Source organism: Triturus cristatus, chromosome 7 (assembly GCF_964204655.1).
Source record: "Triturus cristatus chromosome 7, aTriCri1.1, whole genome shotgun sequence".
Classification (NCBI taxonomy): domain Eukaryota; kingdom Metazoa; phylum Chordata; class Amphibia; order Caudata; family Salamandridae; genus Triturus; species Triturus cristatus.
Genome location: NC_140590.1, coordinates 492,937,003 through 492,964,576, shown reverse-complemented (window position 1 = coordinate 492,964,576; position 27,574 = coordinate 492,937,003). Strand labels below are relative to the sequence as shown.

General features: G+C 46.0%; 1 protein-coding gene across 6 annotated transcripts in view; it reads left to right on the top strand.

Moving 5' to 3' along the window:
• The window catches only part of NARF (nuclear prelamin A recognition factor), a 331,765-nt gene that overhangs the window by 257,417 nt on the left and 46,774 nt on the right, over positions 1-27,574 (top strand). For all 6 annotated transcript variants that reach the window (XM_085616853.1, XM_085616850.1, XM_085616852.1 and 3 more), the window contains one exon: positions 21,176-21,248. In XM_085616853.1, coding sequence (XP_085472979.1) covers positions 21,176-21,248 — 73 coding nt within the window. The remainder of the gene's footprint in view (positions 1-21,175; positions 21,249-27,574) is intronic.

The following is a 27,574-nucleotide window of genomic DNA, read 5'->3' as shown; positions in this document are numbered from 1 at the left end:
GCCTAGTGTTGGGTCCGGATGATTGCACATTGTTGTCCTGGAAGAGTCTTCGAAGTATCACGAGATAGGTGGCTCCTCCCCTGGACTACAGTGCGCATGGGCATCCTCTCCATCCTTAGATTGTTTTTTTCCGCCATTGGGTTCGGATGTGACTATCTTAGCTCAACTTAGGAATACTTAGTTTTAGGCCAAAAGGCCTTTAGTTTTCGTCGGTATAGTTACCGTTCGGTGTCGACTACTAGCTTTAGTGCTCCGCACCCTCTTCCAACTTCAGACCAGTTTGGTCCGAACTTCGAAGTTCGATCGACGATGGAATCGAGGACTCCATTCAAGAGGTGTCCGTTATGCCACGCGAAGTACCCTCATATCGACGTCCACCCCGTCTGTAATAAATGTCTCTCGCCGGATCACGACGAATCGAAATGCATGGCCTGTGCACGGTTCCGATCTAAGAAGACTGCGGAACCGACGGGCAGCGAGACTGGAGGCGCAGCAAGCAGCGCCTGCTCCCACCAAGATATTCAGCACCGAGGACGAGGACGCCGAGAGCGTGGAAGAAGTAGTCTCTAGCCCCGCTTCAGAACACGATTCCCGATCGGACGACGACGACGAAGTGATCTTTCGACGTGAAGAAACCATCGATGAGGTAGGAGACTTCGACGAGGCCTACGGGGCCGAAGAAGACAGCTCTCCCGAAGAGCTAGGCCAATCCGTCGAAACGGAGGCCGAAACTGTACGTCGTCATCAGGCTCCGGTCGAGGGATCGCCTTCGGGCCTTACCCAAGATCAAACACATGGTTCCTCGGCCCCACCTTCCGGTCCGGCCTCGAACACTCTGCAAGAGCCACTATTACCGAAGACGACCGGGTTGTTAAACCCAAAACCATCCATCGCTCCAGTCCCTTCAAAAACAAAAGTGAAACTGGTGGTGGTCGGATCGAAGGCGTCGAAACCATCCACTGCTCCGACGCCGAAAAGAGTCGTCGGCTCCGACCGCGTACAAAGAGACTTCGGCGCCGAGCTCACCGCAGCGGATACGGTTGCCACCCAGAAAAAGCACGCCCTCGGGCACCGCAAGGCACCGAGACCTTCGGCGCCGACACCGAAGGCCATAACCTCCGCAGTCAAGATGGCCGCCCCGGCTACGACAACGCCTAGCGCACCGGCGCCGACTAAGTCCTCGACTACGTCGACTGTCGATACATCCCTTCAGGCCAGTGACCCCCTTCCTACAAAAAAGTCGGGGCTGGCCTCGACGTCTACTACTAAGGGGCCCATCAAACCACCATCTGCGTTCACTGTGCAGCAGGTCTCTGTATCTTTACAACGCATCCGTGACCGGGCAACCCTCCACTCTATCTCGGGTCCCGACACACCCAAGCCCTCCAACATTACGTTTGGGCTGCCACCGGCATCGGCACCGAAACTATTTCAAATTCGGACACGTGTCCTCCACACACAGTCCACCACCTCTGGCCTTACAGAACAAGAGTCTTCGGGGCCACAATTTATCGACGCCGACACTGGCAGGTTAATGCTCCACAAGCGCAAGATAACGCCAGTTAGGGAAGAGGAGCCCTACAAAATTCCTCTTAAACGCAAACTGCCGGCGGAGCAGGAACCAGTGCTCCAAGAACACTTCCAACACTTCCATCCAGATCCGCAGTCCTTTTCTCCTACCCCCTCCGAATCGGACGCAATACAGGACTATGGCGGGGAAGATTCCATCTACCCTGGAGACGTAGATCCTGATGAGCACCTACAAGACCCGTATCAGGCATGGGATGACCCCACAGACCAAAGTGTCGCGCCACATACTCAAGATGCGCAACTCTATAACATAAAAACGTCTCCTACCGAGGACACAGCTGCATTTAATGCCCTCATCGAGCGGGCTGCTGATCATCATGGGGTGGAACTCCATTCTGATGCCATTGAGGAAGACTTCCTGCTTGACACTTTCGCATCTTCAGAAAGAACTGTCAAAACCCTGCTCATGTTAAAAGGGGTTCTCAAACCTGCTAAAGACATTTTCAAGGACACCACAAGAGCCCGGGTGTTAAATCCTAGGATTGAAAAAAAATACAAGCCTGCACCCGGTGACCCTAAATACATTAGGGGTCAATTGCCGTTGGACTCCATGGTGGTTGCCAATGCTCGCAAGAGAGCCCACTCACAAACGACTGGTGATGCTCCTCCCCCAGACAAGGAGTCAAAAGTACTAGAAACATCGGGCAAACGCATTGCAGCGCAAGCAGCGAACATCCTGCGCATTGCCAATACACAGGCACTCCTGGCACGTTATGACAGGTCGCATTACGACACGCTGGAGTCACTGCTCCAACATCCACCAGATGAGTATAAGGAGTCAGCGGAGCTACTCATTAGAGAAGGACAACTCCTCACTAATGCATCCATAAAATGCACCCTTGACGCAGCTGACACAGCGGCTAGGGCAATAAACACAAGCGTCATGCTAAGACGTCATGCCTGGTTAAGAATCTCCGGCTTCAAACCCGAGATCCAAAACAATATTCTGAACTTACCAGTTAACACAGAATTCTTATTCGGCCCAGACGTTGACACTACCCTAGAAAAGATAAAGAAAGACACTGACACTCCGAAATCAATGGGGGCTCTGCAAACGCAGCAATTTCGTAGTGGCTCCTTTCGTCGCACTGGAAATAGAGGCACAACAAGGGGTCAGGGGTCACAACAGCAGTATACTAAAAGTGGCGCACAAAGCACCTATGACAAAAACAACAGGGGTGGATATCGTGGATCCAGCACCAAAGGCAGGGGACGTGGCTATGGCAACACCAGGTCCTCTTCAAAAAACAAACAGTGACGCCCTCTCCTTACCCCCCGACCACATAACACCTGTCGGGGGACGACTCCAGCTGTTCCTGTCCGCATGGAAGAACATCACCACGGACAGGTGGGTCAGGGACATCATCCAACATGGGTACTGTCTAGAACTAACTTCCACTCCACCCAACATTCCACCAAAGCACCGTCCTATGTCAGCCGAACACTTAGATTTACTCCAGCAAGAAGTGCTTGCTATGCTCACAAAAGGGGCAATAGAAGTAGTGCCCATCGACCAGCAGGGCACAGGGGTGTACTCTCTGTACTTCTTAATCCCAAAAAAGGACGGCTCGCTCAGACCTATCCTAGACCTGCGACCCCTAAACATATATATACTATCGGAGCATTTCCATATGCTCACCCTCCAGCAGGTTCTCCCACTACTCAGTCAGGGGAATTTCCTAGCTACGCTAGACCTGAAGGATGCATACTTCCACATACCAATACACCCTTCACACAGGAAATACCTCAGATTCACTATTCAAGGGAATCACTATCAGTTCAAAGTTCTCCCCTTCGGAGTAACAACAGCACCCAGGGTCTTTACCAAGTGCCTGGCAACAGTGGCCGCGCATCTGCGAAGACAAAACATTCACGTCTTCCCTTATCTGGACGACTGGCTAGTTCAGTCCAAGTCAGCACAACAATGTGCCACCCACATGTCCCACACCATTCACCTTCTCCACGGTCTGGGATTCTCACTAAATTACCCAAAATCAAGTCTCCAACCTGCGCACGTACAACAGTACTTAGGCGCAACGATCGACACTCTGGCTGCCACAGCTCAGCCAACTTTAGTGAGAATCAACAGCATGCAACAGCTGATCTCCAAATTCCAACCTCAGCACTCCCTTCCTGCGCGAGTATTCATGCAGTTGATAGGCATGATGGCCTCCTGCATTTTCATAGTCCCACACGCGAGACTACATATGCGCCCGCTTCAGGAGTGCTTGGCACGTCAATGGAATCAGGCTCACGGGCAATTAAAAGACCTAGTGTTGGTGAGCGGTCGGGCATACAACTCTCTGCATTGGTGGAATCCACAAAGCCTTTGCAAGGGCCGACCGTTCCAAGAGCCTGTTCCACAAATAGTACTGACAGCGGACGCCTCTCTCCAGGGATGGGGAGCTCATGTACTCAATTACACAGTGCAGGGACTATGGACGACACAGCAAAAGAAGATGCACATCAACCTTCTGGAACTGATGGCAATCTTCCTAGCCATGAAGGCATTCAAAGTACACCTGTGCAACAAAGTCGTGTTGATCCGGATGGACAACATGACTGCCATGTACTACATACAGAAGCAGGGAGGAACACACTCTCCAAAGTTGTCTCATCTGGCTCAGAGCATGTGGAAGTGGGCCATTCAAAGGAACATATTCCTCATGGCGGAACACCTCCCCGGCAAGGACAACCAGATGGCGGATCTGCTCAGCAGACACAGCCACCAGATGCACGAGTGGGAGCTACACCCATCAGTACTCCAACCGTACTTCCAGCAGTGGGGTCATCCAGAGATAGACCTATTCGCCACAAACGAAAACGCAAAATGCCAAAGCTTTGCCGCCAGGTTCCCACATCCACAGGCGCAGGGCAATGCGATATGGATGAACTGGTCCGGCAGATTTGCGTATGCTTTCCCCCCAGCGTCATTAATACCGCTGGTGGCACTCAAACTGCGACAGCACTCACTGACACTCATCCTAGTTGCTCCAACGTGGGCGCGCCAGCCATGGTACACCACCTTTCTGGAACTTTCCGTGGTGCCGCATCAAAGGCTGCGGATCAAACCCGCACTTTTAACGCAGAACCATGGCGAAATTCAGCACCCAGATCCGCAACAGCTGAACCTGGCAATCTGGCTCCTGAAGTCTTAGAGTTTGGCTACCTAAACCTACCACCTGACTGTATGGAGATCCTCAAGGAGGCCAGGAGACCCACTACCAGAGCTTGCTATGCAGCTAAATGGAAGAGGTTTGTCATTTACTGCAACAACAATGACATTAACCCGCTAAACGCATCCATTCAGAACATAATCTGCTACCTCTTACACCTATACCGATGCAATCTGGCATACACCTCAATACGTATCCATTTAACAGCAATAGCAGCCTATCTCCAAAACAGGCAGCACCTCTCTTTATTCAGAGTGCCTGCCATCAAAGCCTTCTGGAAGGACTTAAACGAGTAATTCCCCCAAGACACCCACCAGCACCGGTGTGGAACCTCAACTTGGTCCTCACCAGACTGATGGGTCCGCCCTTTGAACCTCTCCATTCATGTGAGATTCAATTCCTCACCTGGAAAGTGGCTTTCCTGGTTGCCATCACTTCCTTAAGGAGAGTTAGTGAACTCCAGGCACTAACCATTCAGCAGCCATTCATTCAGGTCCACGCAAACAGGGTTGTCCTACGCACTAACCCCAAGTTCATGCCCAAAGTCATATCACAGTTCCACATTAATCAAACTATCGAACTGCCCGTTTTCTTCCAAAATCCGCAAAATGTCGCGGAAAGAATGCTCCATACACTAGATGTAAAGCGGGCTCTCATGTACTATATTGACAGGACAAAGGATTTTAGAAAAACTAAACAACTCTTCGTTGCCTTCTCTCCACCACACAAAGGCAACGCCATTTCCAAAGCAGGAATAGCCAGATGGATCGTTAAATGCATTCAGATTGGCTATCACAAAGCTAAACGCACATTAACGGTTCCCCCACGAGCCCACTCAACACGAAAGTTAGGGGCATCCATGGCTTTCCTAGGAAACATCCCTTTACACGAAATTTGTAGAGCAGCCACATGGTCCACTATACATACATTTACCAAACACTACTGCGTAGATGTACACTCAAGACAGCAAGCAGCTGTAGGACAGGCTGTTCTCAAAACTCTTTTCCAGACTGCTGCAGCTGGCACAGGTAGCCGCCGCTAGGGGAGGTACTGCTATATATTCTATGCACAGATATGAATTCAGCAGCCCACATGCCTCGAACTGATTATGCTACTTACCAGTATGCATCTGTTCTTGGCTGCTGACATTCATATCGCCCACCCTCCTCCCCGGCGCCTGTCGTGGCTGCAGCACTCAGTATTTTCTGCATAGCATGGTCATCACTTACTATATCTACTCCATCACTGCCACAATGGCGAAAAACAATCTAAGGATGGAGGGGATGCCCATGCGCACTGTAGTCCAGGGGAGGAGCCACCTATCTCGTGATACTTCGAAGACTCTTCCAGGACAACAATGTGCAATCATCCGGACCCAACACTAGGCGGCGATCTATGCACAGATATGAATGTCAGCAGCCCTACATGCCAAGAACAGATGCATACTGGTAAGTAGCATAATCAATATAACATACATCTAACTCACTGATTAGACTTTAATACCAGCTGATGAGCCAATACTTGTATATTTTAGGCAGCGACCTATGAAATATGAAATGTTGATTACCTGAGGCCAGCTTCACTTCCAATGTACAGAGTATGCTTGTTTCCTTTAATTATGCTCCCTACAACTTCACCTTCAGAGAGATGCTATACCAGTCGCAGCGAGGGGTAGAAGGCATTGAGCTGAAAATCTGTCATTTGTGAATCTCAATCCCTTTAGCATAATTTGGGACTTCTCAAGAGATTGTGTTTGCCCTCTTGTTCAGTCCATGTGAAGATGGCACTTTGTGGAGTTACACCAGAGGACAGAGCTCTGCCTCTATTGTTGAAATATTGTCTATTTGGATTTAGTTTTTGCAGCTAACGTTGACACATGTGGCCTTCAGGAGTACCTTGATGACCTTACAATGATGGGAATTGTATGGATAGATGGTGTGAATGCTGAATGATTGAACCGCTCTTTAACATTATAGTGGGTAATGAAAATACCTCTGCTTAAGCTATTAACCTCTCAGACCCTGCGCATAATTGAGACAAAAACTCTAACGCTACAGCAAGCCCCATGAAGAGTTGGCCTCGGGCTGTCTACCCCTAAATCCAAGAAGGTGCTGGTAGTCATGTTCCAGTATTGGATCACAGGGATAATTGACCTTACATTTGCTGTGTAAAATATGTAGTAAACAATGCACAGTGAGCATTTGTAACCTTCTATGTATCCAGTCTGCTTTTTTTTTTTCCCTGCTACCCTAAATTACTTTTTTTAGGCATTCATTTGTTCCTATTGGGAGTGGTAGTAAATGCCAGATTTGTGAAGGTGTTAAGCGTGATTTAAATTAGTTTTCTCTGTTCCGTACTCTATGCCTCTTGTCACTCCACGTCTGCGGATGTTCCTACCATTACCGACTACTGCAGGTCTAGGCTGAACATGCCTGAATGTGATCTACTTATTGATTGTACTCGTCCAGTAAACTGTCTCAAAGTATTGTTGTGAAAAGAACCATAGTGGGCTTTGATCTGACTCTGCTCATTTTCTGCGCAAGAGAAGGCTATAAAGTTCAGCAGATCAGTTAGCTCAGTTTACCACTCATAGTGTGGTTGATTGATTTGATCTGGAAAGAGTTTCTCACTTTGTCAGCACGAACCACAAAAGGTCAAAGAATCCAGAGCAGTCTTGGAGGACGAGACATGTTTCTTAGATACCCTCGCTAGTAACAAGGGCCCAATGATCTTGGCTATCTTCTTGCAAGACAAGTAAGGTAAACAAGTATGTGAGGTGTTGTAAGTAAGTTAGGTAGGCAGCAGGACACGTCTTCAAGATAGATTTATTAAGATAGCACAGCAGAGCGTTACACCTCGCCAGCTGACCAGACCATCAACTGCCAAGACTGGAACTTTCACATACCAGTTAGAACACTCATAGGTACTATGGGAGGTTGCGAAGGTAGAAACACAAAGGAGGGACTACTGACACCAAGTAGCCATAATGAACTAAGCACAAATATACAACATATCTTCTTCCTTTACAGAGAAAACAAAATAAAAGACTCAAACACATAATAAGAGCTTAAAGCATGGAAAACAATAGAAAGGAAACATAAAACACGTAGAAGGTCAGCGACCTCTTGGACTTCCAGCTCACGAAGGCAAAGGGACAGGATATGATGAGGATCATGATGACCACCTTCTCCCCTTCGATCAACGGAAAAAAAAACCGAAAAAACAAGAAAAGACAGTCTACTCTCTACAATCCGTCATTGTGGCCAGCAAAAATGGGAAGAGACAGTTTACTTTCTCCGGTCAGTCTTTGTCCGCCGAGGCTTACCCCTCATAGTTGAAGATAGAAGAATTCAACAAGTGCCTCCAATTATCAAAAAGTTCTGGAAGGATGTTCCCTAAGAAAAATAAATAAATAATTGGAGCCAGTTCTCTTACAGTCCAAGTTGAAGTTCTGGACCGGGTGTCTCGGTTCTGGTTCTTTTTCTTGGGTTATGGGACTCTAGATGTGGTTCGGGCCTCTAAGTTACCTTTAAATTTAATTTCTTTGTGGACAAACTGTCTCAGTACTGTGGGCTATAAGGCCTGGTTCTAGTCGCGGAACATTTGTCCCGGTTCAGAGAACCCCCTTGACATGATTTTCTGTTGTGGTACTGGAACTCTTGTCGTCATGAATCTCGGTCGTGAACTCTCCTGGTCCTGGGACACATTTTTTTCCTATCCCGGTGCTGACTCTGGGACATCCGTTGTCCCCTTCTAGTTCTGCCGGTCCTGGGACTTCCATTTGTCCACTCCCGGTACTGATTCTGAGACCTCCGTTGTCCCCCTCTAGATAGGTTGGAACCTTTGTTCTCTCGTTTTTTTCTTTCTTCAAGGGGCCTTTGTCCCCTTCCGGTCCTGGGACATCCTTTGTCCTCTCCCGATTTCTGGTTCTGCCGGTCCTGGGACTAGCTTTGTCCTCTCCCGGTCCTGGTCCAAGGCTCACTCCCTCAGTCCTTAGTTTTCCCTGGATTGTGGTTGAAGTTGCAATAGTTTTCTCCAAGTAAATATTGAAATAGGAATTGCTACCTTACAATTTTCCCCATTTGCATTTCATCTCTTGAAATCTACAGTCTTTCAAAACTTTTGAACGGTGGCATCTCTTCACATAACTTTAAGTCAGATTTTTAGAGATATTTGCCTCATTGCTTTGAGCGGCTCTCCGTCATGGTTCTAGACTGTTATTGTTTTTTTAAATATTTTCCACTGTATTGTACTCTACTACATTTGAGCTTACAGTTACTGTTCCTGGAAGTAAACACTGGCTCCCTGTTCAGCAGAGAATCGAGATTAAGGCGCTCTGCTTGGTGCCCAAGGCACGATATGGTGGTGGCTCTGTGGACTGTCAGGATAGGTTCAGGCTCTATATCCCACCGCAAGATTTACGATCGGCCAATCTTGGCCTGATCTGCACCCCTAGATATAGACGGGCCAGATGGGGCGGCCGCTCATTTTCTAGCTGCGCAGTCCATCTCTGGAACAAATTACCGGTGGCCCTGCGACTCCAGCCGAATCTTTCTTCTTTCAGGAAGCCCTGAAATCTCGTCTGTTTAACCCTGAGTAGCTATCAGTCCATCATTTCGCCTCACCTACACACTCCAGCGCCAAGACGCCTCGGCATTCGAGCGCTTAATAAGCATTTCTATACTTTTTTATACTTAGGCTGCAATGAGTGCTGCTAAGCCGAAATTACTGTTTCTGTACTCCCCATAGATGCTACAAAGCTGTGAACACTTCAGCTTTTTCCCAGCATAGATACGAAACAAAGCAGCAGTAGATTTAATATTACTATAGATTAAGGATCAAGTATAGCTTTCAACTCCAAAAGTATTGACAAATGGAATACAAAGAACAACCACAAGATGGCACTCTTGTGAAAGAATTAAAAGCCTTAACTCAAACTCGTTTGTGCTTGTTTCTGTTTCCGTGTTGATTCCAGAAATTATGACCGGACTCTGTGCTCAAAGGTAGTACCGGTGAGAAAACCTGTTCAGCGCACTCAAGAAAAGTTTCAATAGTTGGAGGTAGTGTTGGCTGCCAAAATTGTGAAACATCAGTGTTATGCTTAGCTATGCATGCGCTCGCTTACCTATACTTTGGAAAGGTGACATCGAGTTGAGGGACGGGCATTAACAAGCATAACGAAGTGCAAGGCATTTTCACAAAAGAAACCTCGATCTTGGGATACATCGACATGCGCTGCGTAAGGAAATTGACCAAGATATTGAGATCTGTTGGGGAACACCAGTTCGGCAGAAAACACCTTCACTGTGCGGAAATCCTCCTATCGTTGTTTTATTTGCACTCCGTTGTGTTCCCGTAACCATGGGAACACAAAAACAAAATGGCTGCTTGACGTTGCGCGACCTCGCGCAGTGACGTCCTCAAAGTCCTTCCGGAGTCAGAGATTGAAGAAAACACAAACACGCTGGATGCCGATGACGCATTGGTTCTCCGCTGATACTTATGGAGATTCGACGACGTCATCAGTGTAAAGATGACAGCGTCGAAGAAGGATCGCTCAGCTGGCAAACGGTGAGTGAGGACACGCGCACACAAGTACAGGCACACCAGCAATTGACTCACGGTTAATCAGGATGTCTTCAAAAGTACTAGGAATAGGTTAGTTCTTATTGTCGATTTTCTTCAGAACAGCAAATCGGGAACACTGGATGGCATCAGCTGGGCTAATTATGGTGAGTTGCTTGTTTCTGGCAGGAGTGCCCCTTCGATTTTCTGTAATGATTTCTTAGAGTTTCATTCGTTTGTGTCAGCAGCTTGCTTAGTGACATACATCTCTTCTTACAGGCATTAGGTGACAGGCTTCTTCTGTCTTGAATTAATTACCGCGTTACCTTGGAAGCAGCTTTCTTTACTCTGTAGTATCTGGGCAAATCCTCGGCTGTCTTTCTTGGATGGCAGATACTTAAGTTAGATTGAGGAGAAGTTATCTGTACATTGTTATTTCGTTTTTTCATGAGAACCATTTGAAGCTAATATAGTTTGATATTGTAATCTTCTGGATTAATTTTTTATTAAATTGAGGTTGGCTGCTCGTTTTTCTTCTTCTAGTATGGGAATTCTTTATTCTTCTTTTTTTTTTTTAGTTGCTGCTCATTACCTCTGGGTTTGTTGCGTTTCGAAGTTTTCAGTTGCCTAATCTCTTGCTTCTTACTGCAGTACGATGGCAAGCAGTTTAGGGTTCTTGGTGGGAGGTGTTGCTCGTGCAGGGTTGTTCTACTTGGTCTTCTTCTCTGGTCTTTTTTTTTTTAGTTTTTTTTTTTAGTTCTTTGTGTAGCTTCTAGTTGTGAGACCTTCTTCTATTTCTTTTAGTACCCAGTCCTTGTTCTAGGTCGTATGACCTGCTTCCGGTTCTTGACCTTCCCGGTTCTGGACTGGACTGCTTCCGGTTTTCGACTTTCCCGGTTCTGGACTCTCTGTCCTTGTTCCGGGACCTTCTCACTTTCACACAAAATGCTTTAGATTTGTCCCGGTTTTCAAATGGAGGTCCAAATTGTAACCTTCCTATTGCTGGTTTCATGAAAAGGAACCACACATTAAATACTTCAAAAGTCCACAAGATGGCACCGTTGTCCAGAATTTCACACTGTTACTGACTTTAATACACTTACGAGTGCACGCAACATCCTCTCAATTTTGGTTCATATATCCAAGTAGCAAAGATGCAGTTAGTGGTGTGTAAACGCAAATTGTCACTGACACTATATGACGAAAGAACTTTACGGAACATGTCCTTTATTTTTTTTTTGATTGTGCATGTGGTAGAAGACTAGCGATCGCAGATATTATCAAAGCAGTAAATAAACGGCATCTGTCCCAAAATACACGCGCATCCCAAACTGTCTCTAAAACGGCTGGTAGCGCATCCCATAGATACCGCTTGCACTTCTCTTACCTTGAGATTGCCTAGCAAAGTGTCAGTTCCTTTCTTCGAGCTCGGGGCAGGTTTGAGTCTTGACGCGGCAAAACATATAAACTGTCTCTAAAACGGCTGGTAGACGTTGCCATTTCCCCTACCTCAACTATGCCGTCACTGCTCCTGTGAGCACAGAGCTCCTTGCGGGGCAGTACGCAGCGTTGCGTTGTTCCCGTAACCATGGGAACGAAACAGCAAGATGGCTGATGTCGCGTTGTGACGTTTACCGTTGCTCTCCTCTCCAGCTAGGCGCCGGTAAATGGGACAACGCACAGACGCTGAGACACAAGATGCAGCCTCTCCGCTAGAACCCGCAAAGATACTCTGACGTCATCAGAGCACAGATGACTGCTCAGCAGAAGGATCTCTCTGTGCAACAACTGCAAGGCAGTCAATGTAAAGTAGGATCGCTCACCTGTGATTGAGCATAAACGTCTCTTGGCACTGGCACCGGAAAGTCATCCCTCATGAAGCAGTGTGCCAAAGTCCTTAAAGTTAGTTTTACTTTCTATTCCTTTTCTTTTCTTTTTTTTTTTTTTCTTTTTAAATAACTTGCGGCTGATTTCTTCTTTTCTTGGTGTCGGTTTCTTCTTCTTATTGCGGTTGAAAACTTCTTTCATACAGCAAGTTTCTTGTTTCTGGAATATAGCAGGTTCCTTGTTTCTTATTCCTTGTTTCTTGCTGCAGTTGGGTGACACGCAATCTTGGGTTCTTGTTGCGAGGTGTTGCTTGTGCTGCGCTGTGCTTCCTCCTTGTCTGGTCAGCCAAATCGTCGTCAAAATGTTGTAAGTAAGTTAGGTAGGCAGCAGGACACGTCTTCAAGTTACAAGATAGATTTATTAAGATAGCACAGCCACCTCGCCAGCTGACCAGACCATCAACTGCCAAGACTGGAACTTTCACATACCAGTTAGAACACTCATAGGTACTATGGGAGGTTGAGAAGGTAGAAACACTAAGGAGGGACTACTGACACCAAGTAGTCATAATGAAGTAAGCACAAATATACAACATGAGGCACATGAACAGCTGCAGTATTTGAATATGCTTCCGTTTTTGGATGGCCTGTAAACATTCACCAGCTTTCTACTTGGGAAGACTTATGGGATTTAAATGTTGGACCATCTGGTCCAGGTTTTCAGTGGAAATTAACGGAGGAAGTTTGTCATCCATACAAATTAGGTGAAGCTAAACAAGGTTGGTTGTTTTAAACTAATTCAAGATGGACGCCATATGAAAGACTAACATCAAAGAACTTACCAGTTCTGGACAATATGATTTTATATGGGGACGACTAAAAGGATAATAAATATACGGCTGGCTAGGTGCCACATCTACACAAAATAGATCTGTGATTTTGGGCCCTATCTTACCGAATGGTTAACTCTGATAATGCCAAAGTGATTGTGTGTGGAGATGGGTACTGGAATGCCCAAATGTCAAAAATCTGAGACCTGAGTGTATGTACTGTGACCTACCACTCTGTTTGCTGCTGCATTCTGTTTATTTTCTTTTGATATAATAAAAAGTCTATATTAAAAAAAAAAAGATGGACGCCATAGTGCAGATTGTAGCTTTCATTTTAAACGGAGCTTGATTGTCTGTATTTTATTCCTACATGCTAATCTTAGAATTCTCTAGCAGTATTTCCCATTTTCAATCCTTTGCCATAAAAGCTCAAGCCTGGCTACTCATAAGCCGTTTAGTGCTTGTGATCACCCACCTAATTAATGCTGTTGCAGCTGAAGCCTCAATGGATTTTACTGGCCTGATCTTAATTTCCGGCTGGTAAAGTTTGCTCCAGTGTTTTGTACCTGGGAACACTAGGCAAATCGTTATTAGCACAGCAGAATTTCACTTGGGAATTCCTTCTATCCTTGACAGCAGAACTTCAGTTCACTTCGGCTGCGCCTGGTGCATAACTGCCACAGCCTTTGTCACTACCAAAGGGCCCACACCCGTCTTGTAGTGAAGCAGAGGCTTGGGGCAAGCAGCGTGATCTCCTTGCTTGGGTATCTTACTAGCTTTAAAAATCATTGAAATTCTACGCTATAAGCTAATTTAGATGGCTTGCTACATCATTTTACATGGCACTTCTGCCACAAAATTACGCTGTTTAATTTTTAGAGGCATGGGCATAGATGATAAATAAAGGACAATTCCCAAGATTCTTTTTTTTAGAAGCAATAGTTTATACATTGTGCAGTCATTTCACTTTGTTGGAATACTTTTGAATTTTTTTTTTTAATTAAGACAATACTGTAATCCATTCAAAACTAAGCCGTTGGTTCCCGACAAATGTTTGACTTAAAAGTTATTTTTTAACATTGTGTTCGAGGCATGTGGGCTGCTGAATTCATATCTGTGCATAGATCGCCGCCTAGTGTTGGGTCCGGATGTTTGCACGTTGTTGTCCTGGAAGAGTCTTCGAAGTATCCTGAGATAGGTGACTCCTCCCCTGGACCACAGTGCGCATGGGCATCCTCTCCATCCTCAGATTGTTTTTTTCCGCCATTGGGTTCGGATGTGCTTATCTTGACTCAAGTTAGGAAAAACTTTTTTCAGGCCAAAAGGCCTTTAGTTCGCGTCGGTACTGTTCCCGATCGGTATCGACAATTACTTGTTAGTTTACTGACTTCGACAACAACTTTTTCGCATCGTATCCGACCATCGACTCGACGATGGAATCGAGGACACCATTCAAGCGGTGTCCTGTTTGCAATGCGAAATATCCCCATGTCGACGTCCACCCGGTGTGCAACAAATGCCTTTCACCGGATCACGACGAATCCACATGTATGGCCTGTGCCCGATTCCGATCCAAGAAGACTCTCCGGAATCGACGAGCGGCGAGACTTGAAGCGGCACCGGCCCGACCAACATCTTCAGCGCCGAGGACGAAGATGTGGAAGGCGTGGAGAACCTACCCTCCAGCCCTGCTTCCGAACACGATTCCGGATCGGAAGACGTCGAAGAACCACTCTTTCACAGAGAAGAAGCCGACACCGAGGTAGGAGACTACGATGAGGCCTTAGGGGCCGAAGAAAGTAGCTCCGGTGACGAGCAAGGCCTACCCGTACAGACGGAGGATATCCCAGGGCGTCAGTCAATGGCTCCGGTCGAGGGATCGCCTTCGGGCCTTACCCAAGACCTATCCCGCAGTTCTTCGGCCCCGCCATCTGGCCCGGCCTCGGACATTCAGCGACAGCCATTAGTGCCCAAAATGACTGGTTTCCCTTCCTCGAGAACGAAACCGAAAGTCGTATCGGTTCCACAGAAACCGAAAGTGAAACTACCACTGGTCGGATCGAAGCCCTCTACACCTTCGACGCCAGCCAAACCCGTCGGCACCGACCGCACCAAACGGGACTTCGGTGCCGAACTCGCAGCAGCCGACGTCGGCGCCGACACATGGAAAAAGGCCATCGGTACCGCCAAGCCGCCTCGGCCCCCGGCACCGAAACACTCGGCTCCGGCCACGAAGGTCAAAATGGCCGCTGCGTCGCACATCGCTCCGAAAGCAGCACCGAAGGCCCAATCATCGACGTCGTCGACAGCTACTACCTCTCCTCGACTCGATGACCCCGTGGCCCCGAAGAAGTCCACGCCTGCCTCTGCAGAACCGCTCTGCGCCAGAGAACCGTCGGCGTTCCTGGTTCGACAAGTTGCAGCGTCCTTGCAACGCATCAAGGAAAAGGCAACCCTCCAGGACACGTCGGGCTCCGAGCCGAAAAAAGCTCAAAAAGCTTCTCCAGCAATACCCAACATCACTTTTGGACTGCCACCATCCACGGCACCCAAATTATTTGAAATCAGGACACGTGTCACCCAAACTAGGATCACACCTGCTGAACGTTCTCCTACGGAGACGTCACCGTCCCACATCATCGATGCCGACACCGGCAGACTTATGCTCCAGAAGCGGAGAATATCTTCCGAGCAGCCTTTGGACTCCTACCGGATCCCGTTAAAGAATAAGCTGCCAGCGGATTCGGAACCAGTTCTTTACGAACGTCTCCATACCTCTTACCTAGATCCACAGCCCTTCTCTCCGACACCCTCCGAAACCGATGCTTTCGAGGACTACATGGGTGACGATGTCCCCTACCCCAGAGAGATGGACCCTGAAGGCCAACAGGACCCTGACCAGGCTTGGGATGACCCTGTAGACCCGGGTGCGCCTATGGATACACAGGACACGCAGCTATATGGCGCAAAAACGTCTCCCACAGAGGACACTGCCGCATTCAACGCCCTCATTGAACGTGCTGCGGCCAATCATGGTGTGCAACTCCACTCTGACACAATCGAGGACGATTTTCTAATGGATACTTTCACATCCTCAGAAAGGAATATCAAAACTCTACCCATGCTGAAAGGTGTCCTTAAACCAGCAAAGGACATTTTCAAAGAACCCACTAGGGCAAGAGTAATAAACCCCAGGATCGGCAAAAAATATAGGTCGGCGCCTGTGGACCCTACGTACATTAGAGGACAGTTGCCTCTAGATTCCATTGTAGTCGCCAATGCTCGCAAAAGGGCGCACTCACAGACTACTGGCGAAGCTCCTCCCCCGGACAAGGAGTCCAAGGTGCTAGAGACCTCCGGCAAACGGGTTGCAGCACAGGCAGCTAATATATGGCGTATTGCCAATACCCAGGCGCTCCTAGCCCGCTACGATCGCGCCCACTATGACACATTACAAACCCTACTCCAACATCTCCCTGACCAATACAAAGAGGGAGCAGAGATCCTCATCAGGGAGGGACAACTCCTCACAAACGCATCCATTAAGTGTGCACTGGATGCCGCAGATACAGCTGCTAGAGCAATAAATACCAGCGTCATGTTACGACGACACGCCTGGCTACGAATCTCCGGATTCAAACCTGAGGTTCAAAATAACATCCTCAATCAGCCGGTCAACCCCGACTACTTGTTCGGACCAGAGGTTGACACCACCCTAGAAAAAATTAAAAAGGACACAGACACTGCAAAGTCCATGGGGGCTCTCCAAACACAGTCCTTTCGGAGTGGCTCCTTTCGTCGCCCCGGAAATAGAGGAGCAGGTAGAGGACAGGGGTCACAGCAAACCTTCAACAAGGGCAACACACAAAGTACTTACGATAAAAACACCCGGGGTGGATATCGTGGCTCTAGCACAAAGGGTAGAGGACGCGGATACGCAAATACCAGGTCCTCCCCCAAGAACAAACAGTGACGCCCTCTCCCTTCCTCCCGACCACACAACACCTGTCGGGGGAAGGCTACAAAGGTTCCTGTCCACGTGGAACTCCATCACCACGGACAGGTGGGTCAAAGATATTATCAAACACGGTTACTGCCTAGAATTAACCTCCACTCCACCCACCATACCACCAAAACACTGTCCTATGTCCTCAGAGCACTTAGCGCTATTACAGCAGGAAGTGCTAAGTATGCTGGAAAAAGGCGCAATAGAGGTCGTGCCCGTCCGCGAGCAAGGTACGGGGGTGTACTCCCTGTACTTCTTAATCCCAAAAAAGGACGGGTCACTCAGACCTATACTAGACCTGAGACCCCTCAACCGCTACATTCTCTCCGAGCATTTCCACATGCTCACCCTACAACAAGTCCTCCCGCTGCTCAAACAGGGAGACTTCCTGGCCACACTGGACCTCAAAGATGCGTATTTCCACATACCCATTCACCCCTCACACAGAAAATATCTCAGGTTCACTATTCAGGGGCAGCACTACCAATTCAAAGTCCTTCCCTTCGGCGTGACAACAGCACCCAGAGGTTTCACAAAGTGCCTAGCTACTGTGGCTGCACATCTACGGAGGCAACACATACACGTCTACCCTTACCTGGACGACTGGCTTGTTCAGGCAAAGTCAGCCCAGCAATGTGCCAGCCACATGTCCCGCACCATTCACCTCCTTCACAGTCTGGGGTTCTCACTAAATTACCCAAAATCACATCTCCAACCCGCACACGTACAACAGTACCTAGGTGCGACCATAGACACTCTGGCAGCCACAGCTCAGCCAAATTTAGTGAGAATCAACAGCATGCAAATGCTGATTTCCAAGTTCAAACCCCAACACTCCCTTCCCGCGCGAGTGTTCATGCAGCTGATAGGCATGATGGCCTCCTGCATTTTCATAGTCCCACACGCGAGACTACATATGCGCCCGCTTCAGGAGTGCTTAGCACATCAATGGAATCAGGCTCAAGGACAACTAAAAGACCTAGTGTTGGTGAGCGGTCGGGCATACAACTCTCTGCATTGGTGGAATCCACAAAACCTTCGCAAGGGCCGACCGTTCCAAGAGCCTGTTCCACAAATAATACTGACAGCGGACGCGTCTCTCCAGGGATGGGGAGCTCATGTACTCAATTACACAGTGCAGGGACTATGGACAATACAGCAAAAGAAGATGCACATCAACCTTCTAGAACTGATGGCAATCTTCCTGGCAATGAAAGCATTCAAAGTACACTTGTGCAACAAAGTCGTGTTGATCCGGACGGACAACATGACTGCCATGTACTATATACAGAAGCAGGGAGGAACACACTCTCCACAGTTGTCTCATCTGGCTCAGAGCATGTGGAAGTGGGCCATTCAGAGGAACATATTCCTCATGGCGGAACACCTCCCCGGCAAGGACAACCAGATGGCGGATCTGCTCAGCAGACACAGCCACCAGATGCACAAGTGGGAGCTACATCCGTCAGTACTCCAACCGTACTTCCAACAGTGGGGTCCTCCAGAGATAGACCTATTCGCCACAAGCGAAAACGCAAAATGCCAAAGCTTTGCCGCCAGGTTCCCACATCCGCAGTCGCAGGGCAATGCGATATGGATGAACTGGTCCGGCAGATTTGCGTACGCTTTTCCCCCAGCACCATTGATACCGCTGGTGGCACGCAAACTCAGACAACACTCACTGACACTCGTCCTAGTTGCTCCAACATGGGCACGCCAACCATGGTACACCACCTTTCTCGAACTTTCCGTGGTGCCGCATCAAAGGCTGCGGATAAAACCCGCGCATTTGACGCAGAACCATGGAGAGATTCAGCACCCAGATCCGCAACAGCTGAACCTGGCAATCTGGCTCCTGAAGTCATAGAGTTTGGCTACCTAAACCTGCCACCTGACTGTATGGACATCATTAAGGAAGCTAGAAGACCCACTACCAGAGCTTGCTATGCAGCCAAATGGAAAAGGTTCGTCATTTATTGCAATAATAATGACATTAACCCGCTAGACGCATCCATCCAAAACATAATTTGTTACCTCTTACACCTATACCGATGCAATCTGGCGTACACCTCAATACGTGTCCATTTGACCGCAATATCAGCCTATCTCCAGAACAGGCAGCACCTCTCTTTATTCAGAGTGCCTGCCATCAAAGCATTCTTGGAAGGACTCAAACGAGTAATTCCTCCAAGCCACCCACCAGCTCCAATGTGGAACCTCAACTTGGTCCTCACACGCCTGATGGGTCCACCCTTTGAACCTCTACACTCATGCGAGATTCAATTCCTCACCTGGAAAGTAGCTTTCCTAGTAGCAATCACTTCTTTGAGGAGAGTTAGTGAACTCCAGGCACTAACCGTTCAAAAGCCATTGATACAGGTTCACGCCAACAGGGTCGTACTACGTACCAACCCCAAATTCATGCCTAAGGTGATATCGCAGTTCCACATGAATCAAACCATTGAACTGCCTGTTTTCTTTCAAAACCCACAAACTGTCGCAGAAAGAGCACTCCATACACTAGATGTAAAGAGAGCCCTCATGTACTATATAGACAGGACTAAAGTCTTTAGGAAAACGAAACAACTTTTCGTTGCCTTTGCCCCACACCACAAAGGTAACGCCATCTCCAAAGCAGGTATAGCCAGATGGATCGTTAAATGTATTCAAATTTGCTATCAAAAAGCTAAACGCACATTAACGATTTCCCCACGAGCCCACTCAACACGTAAGTTAGGGGCCTCCATGGCTTTCCTGGGAAACATTCCTTTGCATGATATATGTAGAGCAGCCACCTGGTCCACTACACATACCTTTACCAAACACTATTGTGTAGATGTGCAATCAAAACAGCAGGCAGCTGTAGGACAGGCTGTTCTCAAAACTCTTTTTCAGACCGCTGCAGCTGGCACTGGTAGCCGCCGCTAATGGGAGGTACTGCTATGTATTCTATGCACAGAAATGAATTCAGCAGCCCACATGCCTCGAACTGAATATGCTACTTACCAGTATGCATCTGTTCTTGGCATGTAGGGCTGCTGACATTCATATCGCCCACCCTCCTCCCCGGCGCCTGTAGCAGCTGCAGCTCTCAGAATTACTGTTTAGCATGGTCATCACTTTCTGTATCTACTCCATCACTGCCACAATGGCGAAAAACAATCTGAGGTTGGAGAGGATGCCCATGCGCACTGTGGTCCAGGGGAGGAGTCACCTATCTCAGGATACTTCGAAGACTCTTCCAGGACAACAACGTGCAAACATCCGGACCCAACACTAGGCGGCGATCTATGCACAGATATGAATGTCAGCAGCCCTACATGCCAAGAACAGATGCATACTGGTAAGTAGCATATTCATTATGCAAGAACTTATATCTTATGATTAAAAGTTCTAATGAGTAAAATCTTCAAAATATAGCCGGGTTTTAAATGTAATCTCACCTAAAACAGAGCTGTTAAACAGTCGGTAGGTTGACACCTAATTAATAGTTTCGTTTTCTCATTACCTTTTTAATAGTTGTTGAAAGCTTGTTTGATAAGATGACATTATGAGTAGAATTCTTCTGCAGATACCTGAGTGTATAACCTGCAGACTGCCTGGCTTCAATCATGGGAAAGAGAACTCCCCTTCTTTTCTTTATGTGGTTGATAAATTGAGTACAATTGAGTTGGAGACCATTCTGTCTGTGGTAGTTTAGAAAAGAACTATTTTAGCAATAATTTTCAAGCACACTATTTGCTCTTTGTGTATTTTATTGTTAAATATTAAATGGACATCTCTTGCACCTAAAGACATTTCTAACTTGCGGTATGAATGGTCACAAGCAAGGGGAAGTGGGGAAGATCACTTGTGTAAACTTCTAATATGACTTAATTTGGAGTGTTTCTCTGAAGGATTTGACCATGGAACAACTCAATAATTGGTCAACTATATTGGTATTTTCCTGCTGCCTTTAACTCTGCAAAAAGAGGACCTCTAAAATCTTTAATGTGGACTTAATAAACCTTCAACAAATTCAATGATTTCCCCACTGTCCGTAGTAGAAGCTTTGCTTTCCCACCAGTGGGTATTGAAGGTCACCGGCGTAGAAAATACCCTCTGGCGTTGTACTGAGATGCGTTTTATGAGGGAGCTGTGATATGGAAGGTCACTGGTTCTTTCTGTTCTGTTGCCACATAGGTGAAATTGTTAAAATCATGGAAGAGAAAAATGTATCTTTCAAGGAGGTGGAAGAAGTAGCCCTGGAAAGCATGTAAGTACATTTTCTATAATTTCCCATTGTAAATTGACTGAAGCTGAAAAATACTTTTTCTGTAAACAGAAACGCATAAAAAATGTATTTACAAGAATATGAACTTTGCGCTCGCATGAAATCCATGTATAGTACTTTAAAAGTAACATCTTATTAAACATATTGAAGTTCCCCCTCTGACCTATTGGTATCTTGTTGATGTTGCTTTACTTCCATTACAATGGCGCTGTCGCGTTTTGATGATGATTCATTTATAACATGAAAAGTCACCACAATTGTATATCTTTTTTGTTTTGCGGACTTCAGGGTCACTTTGGGCAGAGAAGGTAGCACTTTGGTCTTATACAGAGCTTTCAAGCATTGACTCCTACAACAGTGTTTTCAAATGAGTGTAGCAAGGTTCTTAGCTGGCAGGGTAGCCGACTCCTTTGGCTCAGATGCAGGTAGCAGCAGGAATTTCTTCCTCATTCCGGACGTCTGTTACTGACACATACAGTCGACATCAAAGATTACCGTCCCTTGTCCAGTCCTTTTCCCTTTGCTGCTGCAAAGACCTCCATTGAGCCAAAAGACTTGTGCTCCTAACCATGCAGTTGGGGTCCGTTTATCTTGTCACTTCAAACTGGCGGAGCACGGTCTTTAGGTAGCTAGTCAAGTTTGAGTGCATATTTCTTCGCATAGATTTCAGTCCTCTGTAGACCACTATCCCATAATGATCACAGTCACTCTTTTCCCTTGGTGATGGCATGCATACCATCATAACAGCAGGTAATGTGTACCTTTTTAAGACCGTCATGAAGGCATTCGTTAGCTGTTGCTGGGGCACCAGACCTTTTCATCAATCAAAAAAGAAGGGGGAACATTAACCACAAAGTTGTCAATAACAGACTCGCAGCAATATTGTTTTGGAGACCCTCAATCACACGTTCATAGTTTGCAGTGTATTTAATCTACGCTTAGTGTAGTTTGGTGGGTAGTGTGATCATTGGATCCGTCACTTGAGTGTCCCGTTCTCCAAGTGACAATCTAATCTCCACCAGGAGGGAGACTGTCTGGATGTTGACAGTGGTGAATAAGTTAAAATTACCTCCCATCCTGTAAGTACATTTTTATTAGGATAGGGATAATACTAAAAACAGGTTGGTGTTAAGTGGATGGGTCACTGATCCATGACACCTGGTAGTCGGGTTGACATGTTTTGGTCTAGAACAGCTTATACGAGTCTTAGGCCTTCATCAGGACCAATAGTAAGAAGGCCTTACACTTTAGGGCTTTCCGTAATTATGTTGGCGGGTGGACTAACTCACCCGTCTTCAGCAGAGCGCACACTTTGCTCAAGGCGAAATATCCTAGGTGCCATCTTTGGCCTACAACTAGGAAGGAATCAAAAAAAGAAGTGGTAACATGTGTGATTATTTATGGCGGATTTCCGTCTCACCCAGTGAAACACTGATTAAAACTGTAAGCAGTGAAATCACTGGTGACTATGTGGTGATGTTAACAAACATGCATCAGTGAAAATATAGCCAATGGCTAAAGGACACAGCATAGTGCTGTCTATTAACAATCATACATCAGTGGCTAGAAGTCAAAGGTTAAAAGACACACCATCACATTCTCTCTTAGAAAACCAAAGAGGTTGAATGTCCTTATGGTGACATCCCTTGTTATTCAAGACTGTATATATTATTTTATTGGTGACAATGAGTAACAAAATGGAGGTAAGTGTTTTTAACAAACCACATGGAAAACTTGAGCCACTTCTAGTAATGGGAGTAAATTACCCGCAGCAGGAATTCAAATAACATCAAGGTATGGAGGTTTTGAGGACAAGGTTTTAGTCTATGGGTGAGGTAGGACATTTTGGTTAATATAGAGAAGGCTATATATACAGGTCAGTTTGAGCCACTGAGCGTTTCAGCTACGCACATCCTGTTGAATACACTTGGCTTCAAAACCATCCTTCACAGGGCTTGTGTTTAAGACAAAAGCGGCTTGTCATAAATATGCCATCAGGAATCCCGTAATGAAAAGAAGGGCTTGTATAAACAAACTTTAGTGTTAGATGAATGTTGATGTGCCTTCATTAGTCCCAAATAAAATTCTCTGGTATTGCCCGCCTGTGTAAAATCTTACCAAAGAAAGTGTTTTCACTATACTTGGTAAAAGAGCTGTCAGATTGAATCTGACTTGTGGTCAGCTGATGTATATAAAGGACTGCAGACGCGAGCGAACCTAATTTAGACGCCAGTGACGGTAAAGTTTTAGCGATAAACAGAGAAAGTGTTTGGAATACACGAGCAAAGAGAGACTTCAGACGAGAGCGAACCAAACTTGGACACCCACAACGGTGAAGTTTAGGAATGAACAGACTCGTCGTGATGGCCTGTCCCTTCAGCTTGATTCTAGTGAAGATATTAGTTAAGAGATATCTGGAAAGCTGACTTTATTGTTTAATGTAATTGTACCAGGTTCTTTTTTTTAAATGTGTGTCATGGGTTTCGATCAAATGCGTCTCCATGACCAGGCTCGTAAAGGGAATGTTATATTGAATACATGCTGGGATAATTCCCTAGTAAAATAAAGCAAAATGCAGGCTAAAACTGAAACACTACTTTAAGTGGCTCAGGATTGCTTTGGCAGTTGTTATGAAATGGCAGTGTTGGATCGTATTCTGAAATAAGGCGAATCAAGTAAATTATCTTTAAGGATATCAAAAAAGGTATCAATCAGCGGAGTATTAGACGTCACGTGGTTGGCATAGGTGCATGTGCGTCAGACGTGTGTGATGGTAAAAAGTATTTGTTAATGTGACCATGAGTTGTTGGTGTTTGTGAGATGCCAAAGAGTGCATTGAAAGTGTGGTTACCTCTCTGAGAGTCCGGGCACATGTGGCAATTGTGTTTATGAAGTGCCAAAGGGACATTCTGTGATAGAGAGGCACACAGAGTTGGGGAGTATATAAATATGAAAAAGGTATTCCCTGAGGAACACCTCCAGATTGGTCTGCATGGTAATGTCATGAAAAGCGTTGCTGAGGGTGCAGCATGCGCCCTACGGAGACCATTGTGATGAAGGGTATATACGTTTATGGAGAACTGAGATGGCCATGGTCTGGTATGGCATCAAGGTAAGCAGTCTTCATGTTTTCATCTGGTTGACTTTGTGCGGCTTTATTCATAGGCCTATGTGGCCATGCACTGAATGGATAAAGAGGTAGTCTGTGATTCTACTGGTTTCTGATTTTAGTCTCTTCGCCTTGTAGATTTGTAGTTACTGACTGAACGCTAACCAGGGAATATTGTCATTCAATCCTATGTCAGAGGTTCCGAGACAGTATACCCTTCTTTGTTCTTTCTGAAAGAGTATGCGTTCACTGTCAATGTGTGCCTCAACCAGTGTTTCCAAAATTACTCATTCAAGTTCGTTTGCAGTATGTTGAAGCATGAGGAAATGGTAACTCATTCATCTAGTAGCTTTCTTGCATCTGACATTGCTCTGATGTTCTCCAATCCTTGTTTTGACTTTGCGGCAAGTCATGCTGATGTACCTTAATCTGCATGGGTATGTGGTCCACAGGGTCTTGTGCAGTGTGGTATCTGACTAAAACCATGAAAACCCTTACATTTAGTGAGAACCTGGTATGGACCCTGAAACGGCACACAAATTGCAACACAAGACCTCCAGTATGTATGATTACAGGTCCATGCAGAGTAAGGCACAACGGCATGAGTTGCTGCAAAGTCAAAACAAGGATTGGATCTTCATTTAAATTGACCAAAACCTTAGGTGGAATTGCTTATATGTCTTGGTCCCCTCTTTTTGAAATCTTGTCCATTCTCACTTATGTCTCCTTTGTAGTACTTCCCATTTAGAAAGCAATTCATAACCTGTTATCTAGTTGCCACAAATCTTGGGGGCCTCTTGTAAGGTGCAGTTAGGGAGTCCTCTGCTTTCAGCCCACTCAGCGTCAAGAGGCCCCTCGAGAGAGCAAGCACTAAAAGTTGAATATAAATACATTAATAAGTCCATCAAATTTAGAGAGACCACTGACCCCATAGTTTCTGTATTTATTTTTTGTAGTAAGCACGGACAGAAAAAGTGGTTTCCTTTCTCTGCTGCCTGTACCTGTCCATGTGAATATGAAATTGGGAGGCCTATGGATTGGCTGGGGTGAATATAAAGCATCTAATTTACAGGAGCTTGCAAGAAATTGACTGCATTATTTGTGCGATTTCTCAATACCTGACATTGCATCAGGGAGCTCTAAAAAATGCTGCAACTAACAAAGATGTAGATACCATCCCATCAAATAAGAATTCTTTTATAGAACTTCCGTTTTCCACGGCACCTAGTTAGAAGGCCCTGTTGGCTGAAGATTGGTCCTTTCCCTTCGCACATACATTGGTACGTTTGTTAAGACCCCAGCACTTTGAAACCTGCAAGGAACGTATAATTATCATGGCGGGAACCACTTTCTAATCTTGAGTAAAGCCGAGTGAATCTGATAATAGCCACCTGGGTCTGCTACCATGATGCATAAACAATAATTATCCTGACTTGCTCTGAATTGTTGATCACACCGAGCTTATTCTGCCATTTCACCAGAATAACAAGGTACGATTCACCAAAATAACAAGGTACGATTATGGGAGGTAAATGCTTGCATGTTAAAAAAAAAAAAAATTAGATTGGGCAACTAAACAGTTTTAGCTGTACTTTTGTTTAGTCTTTACCCCAAACATCTGCAGCATCTATGCCCATCAAAGCAACATATTCAAAATATAATAATTTCTTTTTATTTTCAGTACAAACAACCAAATCAGGTGACAGACCTTGTTTCTATAGTGTCTATATTATGTTTGTTTATGTTAATTACCTGTAGAGCACTGTATGTTGCCTTTGATCTCGTCTGAATGGGGGCAGCAGAGTTATAGAGCAAGGTAAGAGGAGTTAGGCTGAAACCTTGTGCATGAAGCAAACCTCGTGTCTAAACCCTTCATATCTCACCTCAAAAAGTGGCAGTGTAGTGGGTAGTCGATGTTAGGTGTTGTGTCAAAAAGGAGGAAGCAGAATATGCTGTGCAGAAGGTAAGTTCTGAGAGAGAGAGAGAGAGCAAAGAAGGGATTGTAAGATCCGGGGAGGTAGCAAAAGAAGAAGTGTGATAGAATCATTTAACACTATGAGGAATCAGGCCTAGAGATTTTTAAAGTTATGGTCAACTTCGTGAGATCTGCTGTGGCAATCGAGCGGAGGTGGCTTCTTTCCCAGTGCTTTTGCTGTCACAGCAATAACCTATCTTCTCCATCAACCATGGTCCCACAGCTGAAGGCAGTGTTGGAGACATAGAAAGGTGGTTTTTTCCGGTTTCCCTTTAGTTAATTAACGAGGGGATTACGCATTTGAGAGGACAAACTGATCAGGTTTTGAGAAGAAGCCCTTGACAGGGTGTTTTGTGTACTCTTTAGAAGGCCCTGGCACGTTCATAGCCTTGGGTGATCAAAATGAGCTTTGAGAGCTTCAAATCTCATTCTATGTTGGTTTATTGGCTGTTTCAGAAATGCCCTTTTTATTTTAACATTGCAAAATGCTTGCTGTAGCAATTAGGACGATTTTAAGAATTACAGATGCCACAGAAAATCCAGTTTATTTCAGGAATTTGGGGGGAAATGTCAAGGACACAGATTTGTAGGGCCTCAGTCTTGTTTTTGGTTGCAGCACAGCAGTAGAAGATTCCCAATTTAATATGTGCCCCAAATACAGCATATATCTTCTTTAAGTTGAAATAAACAATGTTAGAGCCCCATTCCCAACATCCATTTCATGTGGACCCCAAATCTAGACAGTACCAATGCCCTGTTCACCAGCATCACAGATATCACCTCACACCCTAAAGAACATCCTCTAACTTCCTGCAAGATTCTTCAAGGGACTAGGAAAGTATGACCAGATCACCACGACACTCATGGCACGTACTCCTCAAAATACCCGAATCACCTTCACGATCTGGTATGTAATATTCAAGACTGATATCTCCAACTAACCAATCTACGAAGCAGACAAGAGCAACATAAAAGAAATACAAGAAGGAAAACACAAACACAGTGTGTACCAAGGATCAGGAACTCAATCCCAACATATATCCAGCAAAATCCTGTACTCCACTATACCAGAAAGAAGGTTATAATTGTTCACTTCATGTGCAGGAAAAGCTAGGAGAACCCTCACCTGTCCTCACTTTGTATCCCCATTGTCTTGTACAACACTACTTTACTGTGTATCTAGGTTTGCATTTTATAAACATGGAAGCATATGTATGTCCATTT